General features: G+C 40.2%; 1 protein-coding gene across 2 annotated transcripts in view; it reads left to right on the top strand.

Annotated features, from left to right (window-relative positions):
* The window catches only part of efr3a (EFR3 homolog A (S. cerevisiae)), a 592,036-nt gene that overhangs the window by 378,239 nt on the left and 200,495 nt on the right, over window positions 1-13,302 (top strand). The window contains exons 1-2 of one of the 2 annotated variants that reach the window (XM_050074482.1): window positions 891-1,021; window positions 1,302-1,408. In XM_050074482.1, the coding sequence (XP_049930439.1) occupies window positions 1,399-1,408 (10 nt within the window). In that variant the 5' untranslated portion in view covers window positions 891-1,021; window positions 1,302-1,398. Of the gene's footprint in view, window positions 1-890; window positions 1,022-1,301; window positions 1,409-13,302 lie in introns of those variants that run through there. The other variant, XM_050074483.1, reaches the window with a different exon arrangement.

Below are 13,302 nucleotides of genomic sequence, written 5' to 3'. Positions count from 1 at the left end.
GGTGCTTTTTATAGGATCAGATTCAACCCTGAACTTACCCTGCTCCAGAGCAGGATAGCCATTCAGAGTAAGTTACCATGGTGATCTACCCCGATAAGAACTGAAGCGGCTTCGTGAGACCGAAAACCCAGGGTTAACCCTGAAGTTACCTCGCTAAGACATTAATCCTGCTTCGTGATACAGGCCCCTGCTCCCTTTTCAGATATAATTGGCACATCCTTTGCTAACAAAAAGACAACGATTCTTACTTTTCAGGTGATTATAAACCTTCACTGCTGCAACCAAGGAAGGAACTGGCACCTCTCCAGCTACAGGTCCACACTGCATGCTTGGTCCAGACGGGGACTTGAACTGGCCACTCTCTGGTTCCCAGGCCACGTCCCTATGGGCTGAGCTACTGCTGCCCTAGATTAGTTTGCTTTCACCACCCACGCTGCAAAGTTTAGGAACTAAATGATTATAAATAGCCAACTGCAGAGTAGCCATCTTGTGATATATCATATTAATAAATGCACATTCAGACTTACTCCTAATGTTGACCAGTAGGACTGCTGCCCTCAATCCTACACACTGGACCTTTAATTGCAGTTTTGAGGTACTTGTATTTTAAGTACAACTATAAAACTGTGCTTAGGTGCAATACTTGAGTACGTCCACAAGTTACATTCACCACAAACATCATGTGACTTTATCACATGTGAGGGTGTTAAACATGTGATTTACATTCACATTTAGGTTTTGAACTTGTATAAAATCCTAATGATTAAATGTTTTCCTAATGAACGCATCATGACATACAGTACAGTGATGAGGCTCATCACACTGGAGCTCCCACCTTGCAGCAGCAGCTATAATTAGCTGTCTCTGGGCTCCTTCAGGTCCCTGAGTGTTGAACTGGAGCGGGGGAGTTTTTGGAGCTGCTCCGCTGCAGCACACACTTCCGTGTTGCCTGTCACCGTAAAGCAGGAAGCACTGTAGTAATGTGTAGGAGTTAATCTGTCCTGCTGCTGTTTACCTACAGGTATGTCCACCGGTTCGTCCCCGAAATGTCTCATTAATGTGTGTGTGAGTGTCCTGTGGAGCCGCAGCAGGGTTCGGACTTTACTGAGACGTTAGCTTGTGCGGCTAATGCCTCCGGACACTCAGTGTTTACACGGGTGTCCGTTAGTGTGACAGCGGGCAGCTTTAGCCCGTTAATGAGGCTTCATGTGTCTCTGCTCTGACTGACAGCGGCTGGTTAATGTGTCGTGTGAACTCATAAACGGGCGGGTTGATGTTAACGAGTCGTCATTCCGATGCAGGTGAAGTGAGACAGCGGGAGAAGCTACATGGAGGCTAACTAACACAGGACCAATCGGTGCTCGGCATACAGAGGAACTGCGGTACATTAGCACCAGGATGCCAGCCGGTAAGCTGTGTGTGTGTGTGACAGGGTGTGTGTGTGTGTGGCAGTGACAGTGGGAGTGTGTGTTGACAACATGTTGGATGAGCAACCCCACGCTTCAGTGTGCATGTGTTGCGTTTAATGTCACAGTTTCGGATAATTATGACAGAGCCAAGAGGGATGAAGTTAAAAAAACAACAACAGAAGTGCAGTGATGCGTTCACTGTCACTGCTTGTGTGTGTCTTCTGCTGTCACCTGTGGTCCTGCAACTAATGTGCTGATTAAGCTTCAGAATATTCTCTTGATCTATGAATTAATCATTGGTCCTTAGAAAGTGGTGGAAGATGTTCTCAGATATTTAAATAGGAATATTACAGTCTGAAAAAAATCCTGCAGGAAAAGTTTGTATGTTTTGAAGCTGTTTAATGGGTAAAGTATGTGTATATTAGCACTGTCAAGTGATTAAATAAAAAAATCGAAGTTATTACATGCTCTGTGATCAGTTAATTTAAATTAATCGCATCCATAGACTATTGCTATTTAAGTTTTTGAAAAATTCCCGTTCGAATGAATCTTGTCAGATGTGTCGTAAAGCTGCTGGATATTGGACGTCATTGTTTAGGTGTGTGCCATATCATCTTGTTTACAATTTTTTACATTTTTTAAATGTAAATGTCACATTCACAGGGCTGAGCAGCGACGTGTCGCCTGTCTCCATCATGTGACAAAGCCACTGTGGCCTTCAGTGATGCACCATGGAACGTGATTAACCATCATTAGTTATTTTAATGTTTTATTTCTCTGTGATTAATTAATCGAAATAATAATATTATTATTATAATATTGACAGCTGACAGCCCTAGTAAGAATCTAAGTTCATGGGTACAGGCACGAGTTAAAATGAAGTGCTCGTAGGTGGGCAGCGGGTGAGAACAAAAAATGTATCTGTTATTTTTCGGAATAAAACAAATGAAAAAGATATTACTTAAAGTTTCAGCAGTAAAAGCACTCACTACGCAGATTGGCTCCTTTCAGAGTGTTGAGCTCTGCTTCATATCATAAACAGACATCTGTTTAATGTAAATTATACAACAGTTAGTTCCGGCCCTGCAATCTGATTGGTGGAGAGACAGTAAAACCGTGACGATATTGGAGTACAACATCACGGTTATTTCACTGTATATGTATCACTCCGCCTCACAGCTGATTGCAATCAACAATCAAATCAAAACTGACGGTTAGTGTCAGTTAGGTCAGCAGTTGCGTTGTAGGCTAATTAATTCATCCACTGTCAAACAGCCAAAAATATGGATTTATTTCCTAAAATAAGTTTTGAATTGAACTATGAATGGTCATCAGAGGAAGATGAGGGAGAGGAGAAGCTGAATCCATCTGAGCACACATCCAGGTTTGTCAGTGTTTCATCAGCGGAGCTCAATGACTTGGAGAAAAGCAACATACTGTCAGATCAGAAGGCAGAGTCGGCTGTGCCTGTGAAGCGACAGTCCACCATGCAGTCACCAGAGACTTATTTCACCGGCTGCACAATTAATGGAAACGTGCAGATAAATGTGTATAAAGAGTAAGTGCCTGGCGCACCATGTCTGCGTTACATAGCAACGGTGACAGCGGAGTCCTGAGGGAACTATTTTTGTTGGCGGAAGACAAATAAAATGCTTAAATTATCTATTTTGTCCTCATTTTTCAACATTTCTTAATCAGCCTTGCTTATTTAACTGTTGAACTGTTGTATAAAAGCAATATCACACTCGAGCTCGTGATGTTGTACTCGTATATCACAGTACAACATCACTCCCTCTCGTGTGATATTGCTTAATAGTTACTGTAAGTGCCAAATAAACTTAGTGGAGTATTGCTGCGTAGCTCAGTGGGTCGGGCGGGCATCACTACTTTCTGTTGACACACAGTAGTTAAATATCTTCTTCTGCCTGACCTACAGCCCGACACACAAAGACATTAAAGATACTTCCATAGAGGACTGAGCCAGATAAAATATGTAAACATTTGACGTGACATTTGTGCTTTAATAATGATTCTGTCGTTAACTTAGTTACACTCTGTATCATCTGCCTACACGCACTGCAGCCAAGCAGCAGCCCTCCCTCTCTGCTTCTGTGACCGTGCAGCACATGTATGTAAAAATGACGTAGATCTTGAACCAGAGGTCGTCTGATCCCCTGCCTTACATTGGCTGGACACTGGAGAGTCTTGTGACTTCACAGGTCAAAGTTGAATCCGACTGGATTTATAGTGGAGTCAGTTCGTGACCAAAGGTTATTGTGTCCCACCCTGTTTATCATTAAAGTGAGAGGGAAGCAAATCCAGGTCTAAATACATCTGTTTACAGGTCTATGCTGCGTTTACAGTGTCTCTAGACACAGGTTCAGTGTCACCTGTTGACTGTTTTTACTTGTGTCATGGTTTTATTTTTTGTCTTTAAATCCCTGATTGTTGTTTAATATTTAGTGCGACTCACCAGGAGTTAGGAGCATTTTAATTCTGCCTTTTGAAACGTTGCTCTTTCCAACACTTGCTAACTTGTGGTGCATTTTGGAGCGGTTTATATTTCAAATCATCAGGTGAACATTGAATATTTACTGCTGTGTGTGGAGCAGCTGCTGACATTCTGCATGCACTGCAGTTTGACTGACCTTTGTTTAATCCTTAACACACACACAGCTGTGTGCACAGTGTAGTCTGTGAGGCTCTGACTATAACCTGTGCTCAGGCTCAACATAACCAAGGACTGATTGCACTTGCAATACCTGATTCCTCACAGTTCGTGACAGTCTTGGAATGTTGTTGGATTTGACGAGGTGTGTTTCAGAGAGCGAATAAATGTGGAAGTCAGTAGAAAGTCAGGGAGTATCAGATTCTGCACCTTTTTCACCTGTTCTCTGCATCAGTTGGATTTCAGCTCAGCAGACGTTAAAATCTTGTTCTGAGTTCTGGATTTAAATCTTCCGTCTCTCAGCCTGGATCTTATTCTCATAATTATGTTCATTCTGTCTCTGGGTCATTTCCTCCTCCTCCATCACCACCTCCATTATGGAGATTCAGAAGTGTAACTGCAGGCAAACAGAGAGCACCTCCTAACCCTTTCCAAATACACAGAGAACGAGAATGATTTGTCGAGGTTGTGTCTTTGTAAACAGAAATAAGCTCTCAGGATTAGCTTTTGAAGCTAACTGCATAGGGAACTTCTTCCAGGGCAACTTTAGGGCTGTTCAATTACGGCACAAATCAAAATCAATAATTATTTTTGTCAATTTTGAGATCACCATTAACACAATTACTCACTGACGACAGCCGTGGCTGAAGGCATTATGTTTTTGGGTTGTTTTTTCTTCTGTCAGTCTGTCCATCCTATTCTTGTGAAAATGACATATCAAGAACACATTGGGGGAATTTTAGACTTCTCTTGGTCTCAGCACTGAACTGATTAGATTTTCATGGTCATATGTCAAAGGTCAAGGCCACTGTGAGCTTGTCTGTCTCATTCTCATGAATGCGATATCTTGAGAACACCTTGAGGGAATTTCTTCAAATTTGGCACAAATGTCTACATGGACTCAAGGAGGATCTGATTAGAATTTTTTGGTCAAATGTCAAAGGTCAAGGTGATAACTGAAGAATTCAAAGCATAAATTAACTTTTGCAGTGAGAGACTAACTTGAGAAATGGAACAAATTCTATCCCAACAGCAGAACACACAAAATGACACACTACTTTCCACCTTGTTTTCATTCCTTTTTCTCATTTTTTTTTTTAAATTTTAACTATTATTATTATTAGTTTTGTTATTATTAATAGTGAAGACGTGGGTGATGACAAATACATTCTAGTCTTGAACGTCAGATAATTAAACTGAAAAACAAACAAAAATAAAATAAAATGAATGAGATAGAATAGATAATAAGATAATATAATATTTAGATATCAACACAGTGCAAGAGGAGAAGGAGAGATCCTGCACTGCTGACAAAGAAATACAAAATAATACATTTTAATATGTTTCTTACTTTTTCCCTGATGGTCTGAGTAAGTTGCTCAACTTGTTGGTCAGTTTTCAGAAATCAAGTTACTAAAAGGGTCTGAAAAGTTTGTAAATCGAGGGGGAAAGGTGGTGGATTGGCGACACTGACTGGACCACTGTAAAGGACAGGGGTGCGCTGGATTTATAACACAAGACAAAAGGAGAACATGATTGCAAAACAGAATTTGGAATTGTTTTATCACGATTATCTGGTTTTGGTAATTATTCAATGCAAAATTGTAATTGAAAATAAAATTTGATTAATCAAATTAATTAGTAATTAAATTTACATTTATATTTTCATGTACATGTTAAGTTGATTTGTGTTGGAGCAGCTGTGACATTCTGCAAGTCTTGCAAGCGTGACCTTTTTATTTAATCCGTAACATACACGCAGCCAACGAGCTGCCTCACATGATGGCAAACATTTGGTTTCTCTTCTTGAATACAGCAGCCTGTTGTGTTGCTGTCTCTGATGTTCTGTCAGCAGTTTCTTTTTTTCCAGATTATCTGAAGGCTGCAGTGGATGAAACATCTCATGATTTGATGACAGTTGACTTATTCAAGTTGCACCATAAGTAGGGATGGTGTGACTGAACATAGTCAGGCGTTTATAGCTGAAATGTTTAATTAATTAGTCGATCAGCAGTTTTGAAGATGCCGACATTTCCTAGTTTGAGCCTCTCAGAGATGAGGTTTTGTTGCTTTTTGTCTTTTAGTATAATGAACTGAATATTTTTGGGGTTTGGATTGTTCAGACAAAACAAGACATTTTATGATTTCACGTTGTGCTTTTGGGAATTTTTAGACAAACACTGAATCAATTAAAGGTCCAGTGTGCAGGATTCAGGGGGATGAATTGGCAGAAATGAAACATCCTCAGCTGCCTCCATCGTCCCTCTTTTCCTCATCATTCCTCTGTCCTCGCTTTAACCTCTTTAATCTTGAACACACGCCTAGTGGAGCAGAGCATAAATAAAGATATGAGGCTTTAAAAGTGTGTGTGTATGTTTTGTGTGTGTGTGTGTGTGTGTGTGTGTGTGTGTGTTTGTGCTGTTATGTCTGACAGTGTTTCTATTTTGGGAAAGTTGGACTTTGGGCGCCCTCGCCTTTCTTCTCCTCCAGCAGCTGCTCTGGCAGGTAACCAGCTGCTGTTTACTGGAGCACGCTTCTCCCCTAAAAACCCAGTTGGCTGCTGAGACAGACAAAGTAGGATGAGAAATCAGAGCCCGTGGCCCAAGATGGCCCCCTCCAGAGGGGCTCGTTATGTTTCGGAGCAGTCTCTGGCGGTGCAGGAGGTGGGGGTGGTATTTCAGACTGCTGATGTGTCTGGAAGTTGGTGTTTCGCTGCGGGCAGCGTCTGCAGCTTCAAGGACTCTGCCGCCCCGCGGGCCTCGTCTCTGGTCTGTAATTACTCCCAGTGGTAAACTGCTGATTACGTTGGCAGTAATGTGACACCTTCAACATCGATCCCTGATGGGCCAATGCGACAGACTGGGGCAGTGTGTGTGAATATGTTAGTGACGTGGACAGATACACTGCAGACAGTATGAACTGACTGATCTTTGTGCTGATGCTGGTCTAAGTCAGAGTTTCTGATCAGGTTGGAAAAGTCTGGAAAAGCATGAAATTATTTTTGATATGATCCATTTTTGTCCAGCGGAGGAACGTTACTAAATATAAGATAACTGTCTCAAGAAGAGAAGGAGATGGTTATTCAGTCAGTCAGTTTTTATTCTGCCTAAGCCAGATGTTCCTGAATCAGTTACAAGCAGGGCTGAGTGATATACAGTAGTGAATTACAAGGTAACTTAAGTATTTTCCTTTGTTTTTGTGTCCAGTGAAGAATGAGAACAACTATTTTTTATGCCTCTGTGTTGGCGATAGCCGTGGTTAGGTCAGGTTGTCCATGTGTACGCCCATCCATCCCGTCCATGTGCACACAATACCTCAGGAAAGCCGTTATCAAAGTTTGCAGAAATGTTCACTTGAACTCAGCAATGAACTGATAAGATTTTGATGGTCGTAGGTCAAAAGTCAAGGTCACTGTGACCTTTGGTACAATGTACTTTGACTTAAAAAATTGAATTGAATTTCCTCTCAGGGGGATTAATAAAGTATAATAAATTAAAATTGAATTAAAATTAACAATGAACTGATTGGATTTTTGTGGTCAAAGGTCAAGGTCACTGTGACCACGTCTGTATTATTTTTGTGGATGCAATAGCTCAAGAACACTGAGGGAATTTCTTCAACTTTAGCACAAATGTTCACTTGGACTCAGCACTGAACTGATTGGATTTTTTTTTGCTCAAAGGTCAAGGTCAATGTGACCTTGCATTTGTCTCATTCTCATGAACACGGTATTTCGAGATACCTCAAGGGAATTCTTTAAATGTGACACAAACATCCACTTGGACTGAAGAATAAACTGATTGGATTGTTGTGGTCAAAGGTCAGTGTGACCTTGCAAAAATAAAATGAAAATGAAAAGAATTTTTTTTGTGTAAAAGAAGGTAATTTTAATGTTTTCTTTCTCATAAATTTGTGTGATTTGAATTTCTGTTTAATTAAAGGTAGTGTCATGAAGGACTGAATGACTTAAAAAGAGTTACTTTAATAGTTAAGATTTATTTGTTTCCTGTCACAGAAGGGGGAATAAATAACAACAAAAGCAAACTTCACATTAACAAGACAAAACCATGGGTATTCCTGTCAGCCAAATTCTTATTTTAGACATCAGTCTCGGTGTTTGGAATATGCTCAGAATTTTCAGTGCATTCCTAAAAATTAAATACACCATGAAAGAGGATTTTGTCCATGAAAAACTAAGAGGGAAGAAGAATAAGATAAATGAAATGCAAAGATGTTACCTATTTGTTTGTCAGTATTAGGTATGAGATTTTTTATTTATTTATTTTTATTTCATTCATTGAAAAAACAAAAAGAAAAAAAAACAATACAATATAAACACAACATTCTCAAATCTGAATGAAAGGGAGCAGAAAGAAGAATAATCACTGTACGATAACTGTCTCAGAGAATATCACGGTTTGACAGTATTACAGAATTTATTTTATTATCAGCATGACCCACAAAGAAAAAAAACTGAAGAGTTATTGTTGGTTTAACAAACATTTTATTACTATAACTGAAACTTGAAACCACTTTTTAAAATGGAAGTTTGTGAAAAATAAAGTTTCCCATCTGACAATAACTAAGATAATTATTTTCCCAATATTGTAGATAAACAAATGGACACAGTATGATAACTGTCAACTTTTATATCACCATATACCTTGAAACTGGTATATCGCTGCAACCCTGGTCAGTATTGATGGATAAACACTTTGAGTCATATCACATAATCTTCCTAACCTGATGGATTTCGCCCAGTTGTCATAAAATTTCGATGTCCAAATGTTTTTGCGTGAGCCCTTTAAGGACTTGTCGTCCGTGTTTCCTTAACAGGTGAGACTGAAATTCATTCCTGATCTCAGAAACAACCTCCATGTTGTGTCCACCGTCAGTGACACACTAATATCACGAAAGCAAGTGAAATGGAATTGGACAATTACGTTATTTGTAATACTGAATTCAAAAGCTTTCAGTTATTGTTGCTAATTTTATTTTTCTGTTTGTGTGTTGGACAAATGAAATGAACACGCAGCATCTGCTTGGAGTGATGAATTATCAGTAACTGAAGTGTGTTTGAGTCACACAGAGACAAAAAGTAGACCTGTGTTGATCTGGCTGAGTGCTGCATTTGGCTGCTGCTATTAATAATCGACACTGATTTCCTCTGCATGTGTGTGTGTGTGTGTGCTGCTCTCACTCCTGGGTCTGCTGTGGTCTAGAGGCTCTCATTATCCTCAAAGTGTTAACCACCTCAATTAAGTCATTATGTAGGACAAACCCGCCGTCGCTGCCGTCACTCACGCTTTCAGCTGCTGCTGCTGCTGCTGTTTCTGACTGAAAGAGCAGTCAGATAAGCACATGGTTACATATGCAGAGATAAATGGATAGATGGAAGGATGCCTGCCGAGAAATACTTTTTACTCCAGACCTTCATGTTTTTCTCACATTGCAAAGTCGTCTGTTTCCAGAGAAAAGCTTGTGCACTTTACATGGAAGGCGGACGGAGTCGTCTTCATTTCGTTCCTGAAACTATTTTTCTGTTTCCCTGTGGGACACGCACTCTGCAGATTTGCATCATGGGCATTTAAAGTGACACTTAATGGAACTGCTTTTATAGTTCTGACAAAATGGCGCTGTTGGATCTGCAGCTGTAACCCCGTACGATCAGCTCTTCACTGCGATCGTGCCCCTCTGCTTCAAAACATCCGAGAAAAGCAGCGTTAACCGAGCATTCTCATTAACCAGGCATCTCAGAAACCAGTCACCCAAAGAGTTTGTTTTCCACAGAAGAAATGAGGAAAGCAGCCCTGAAGTAGTAATGAGAAAATAGTGATTAAAAAGTAGTCTTTTTAAATGACTTTAGTCAGCTATCAGGAGTGAAACAATTACACCTCTGAGGACAGATGAGAGATGAACACATCAGCATCAGCATAGGCCTCAAAGAGGATGGACAAGGGGTGAAGCTGAATGTGCACAAAGATGGCCTACAGCAGGGGTGTCAAATGTACGGATGGTCCGCCAGAGGATTTCATCCGTCCCTTCAGATGGTTGTAGTTAAGAGCTAATCATGCTTATGGTATTGTTGTTTTCCCATTTCACCAGCTTCCAATATGCCGTTGCATTTCTCTTTAAGATGTTAATTTGATACTTGATGTAATCTGAAATTTCTACACATACCCATGATGCACATCGCCTCAATTACTTTGAAAAATACAGCTGGTGTAATTAAATGTAACAGCCACCTCACTGATGGTTGAAACTATAAACCTGCACAAAAGTGAGAGCCACCATTTTCTGCACAGAGGCATTATAAACACTGTAACTGTGTATTAATAACAGAGTCACATTTATATTCTGGAGCATGCAGGCCTAACAGAAAACTTTAAACTACTAAATAAACACTAGATCAGCACTAGAGAGGCATGATGGGAAATGAGGGCGGTCCCATCATTACTGGACTCTCAGCACCGGCACCGAGGTGCGCATCACAGCTGTGACAGTGGAGCAGAGTCGATGGCTGAGCTCACACACACAGCTGTGATGTCTCTTTTTCTTCTATGACACATTTAAAAGACAGAACTGTTCCCCTCTGTCCACCTGCTGGTAGAAAACTACACTGAAAGATCAACTCAAAGATCTAAAACATTTTCTATACACACAAAAGACCATTTCCCTCAAATATTGTTCACAAATCTGTCTAAATCTGTGTTAGTGAGCACTTCTCCTTTGCCGAGATAATCCATCCCACCTCACAGGTGTGGCATATCAAGATGCTGATTAGACAGCATGAATATTGCACAGGTGTGCCTTAGGCTGGCCACAATAAAAGGCCACTCGCATACACGTGTTGGAGCTCAGACTTGCTTCACAGTTCCAGTTTGTTGTGAATGTGTCTAAATGGATCTGGACCACCTGCAGCGAGGCTGCTGTGTGCTCACATCATCAAAGTTGTGTCCAATGAGAACCCAGCATGCACCTGTGCCCCAGGTGGGATTGGAGTATTTGGGATGCTGAAGGCATCAAACCCAGCAGGCCTGTGTATTTTTGATGCTCCGCCGGCTAATTGCATGTGTGCGGGCGGCTCCTGTGCTCTTAGGACGGTTCCTCCCTCAGTTGTTGGCTGTGATTTGTATGCATAGTGGAAGACGGTTTGTTCTGCAAAGGAGGATTTGGCCTAAATATAACTTCAAAGGCGATGCGCCTCCCTCTGTTTCCTCCGCCAGTCGCATCTTTGCAGAGAGGGAAGCTTTTATCTTTGTGTGCTTGTTGTGTGGCGCTCGGCTTACTGCTCCGCTGCACTTTTTGAAGGATTTTACGGTTTTCTTCTGGCCTGTTTTGTAGTTGGATGTTTGCTTGTGTCTCTATCAACATCAGACAGGTGTCGGTACAGAGACGGTGAGCAGCAGCAGCAGTGTAGCAGAACAGCACCAGCATGTGAAATGGCTGAGCTGGAAATAACAGGTTTACTGTTTTTCACTCAGATACTAGAAATGACTGTGTTCTAGAATTAAAACACGCCTTCATGAGCAGATTAACAACAAAGTATTTGTATGCAAATTATGATGTTGTGAATCAGAGGAACTGAATGTAAGTGAGGAACTTTGATGTTGAAACAAACCAGCTTTTTGGCTCACTAATACACTAAATGAAAAGACTTCACAGGAATAGTTTCTTAGATAATGTCACTTGTGTTTTCAGTGCTTATTGTAGTTCAGCCTGCATTTAAAAAGACAAAAACATTAGCAGTACTAGTGTTAAACAATGTAGCATAATGCACATACTTATTATAATTCTCTATTCTTTACATTGGAGCAGCTTCAGCAGATTCAGGGGCCTGTCTTTCCTGCTTTTTGCCATAAAAGATATAAACAATCTATAAATAATAAGTACAGTAAAGTTTACTTTTAACTGACTCCAATAACACAAATGAAACAGCACATGGGATGAGTTAAACTTCAGGATTTTTTTTTTTTAATTATTTTTTTTTTACCAGAAATCTTTTCATTTTAACCCAAACTATGATCTTTTTTCTAAAACTTCAGGGCAATCAGGCTTAAAGCCCTGAAGGCAAACTTCTCCAAACAGCCATGAAATATGCAGTATGTTTATACGACATCAGACAAAATCGCTTTATTCTGTCAACTAAAACCAGACTTTTAAATACATGTAAACATGTTAGTGCGACTGAAATCGTACTAAATCAAAAGTTGGTCTAACACACCCAGATAATGTGATTGAGAGCTGAATTCCTCCTGCATATATACAGCCAATCAGACCCAAACTGGCCGAGGCGCCTGGTGCATGGTTACACAGGTTATTTTTATTTTATTTGAGCTTTTTTTAAATTCAACTTTACTAAACATGTTTTAAAAAAGACACAGAAAAACAAATAACAAAAATAGGGCATATAAACAATATAATAAATTAGTTGTTGAGTAAGTTAGATGGTATGTGTCATGTTCAAAGGGGTAGGAAGAAGTTAAGAATTTTTCTATGTCCTACCACATTATGCTGTTTGTGCAAATTTGAAATAAAAAATAAAATAAAAAACTAGAAATTCAAACTAGGAATTCTATCTATAACAATCAGTGATGGTTTTGAGCTGACAACACTGATTGTTATAGATAGAATTCCTAGTTTGAATTTCTATGTTTTATTTTCAGGGTAAGAAACATCTGTTGCTAGATGGTCTGATGGGTGAGGTAGCCCAGACTAAATGTAGCCTTTTCTTTGTTCTGCTACAATATGGCTGCAATAAAGCACTTGAAAGACAGTTTAAATATTCTTGCTTGGCTGGTATCATCCAACTTGAAATGACTGGAAAATACATAACGTGCCGGGCATGTGCACCCCCTCTGATCTAAGATGCACCTCTAGTCATTATTTTCTGGAACCGGCCCTGACATTGCGTAAATTAGCCTAGCAGCTAGCGGACTTTTTCCGCCTACTCATAGCTTAACAGATTACATGTAAGTTGTTATTTTTCTTACCCACCGTTGGTTTCATGTCAGCAGTCCTTTTTAGATAGGAATTGTGCAAATTTGCAGGAAAGCCCAATCAGTCTTTTTTCAGCATTGGCAGTATAAAAACAAAATCGGGGAGTGCAGCAAAATGCCGCCCACCTACTTTTGTTTATACAGAATGCGCCTTTTTCGGGGCAATGGGGGGCGTGAGCAAGTAACAAAACATGTAGCTCAGCGTGTGACGTAAACAGTGACGTGG

Source organism: Epinephelus moara, chromosome 21, assembly GCF_006386435.1.
Source record: "Epinephelus moara isolate mb chromosome 21, YSFRI_EMoa_1.0, whole genome shotgun sequence".
NCBI classification, from domain to species: Eukaryota; Metazoa; Chordata; class Actinopteri; order Perciformes; family Serranidae; genus Epinephelus; species Epinephelus moara.
This window is presented reverse-complemented; position numbering and strand designations above follow the sequence as displayed.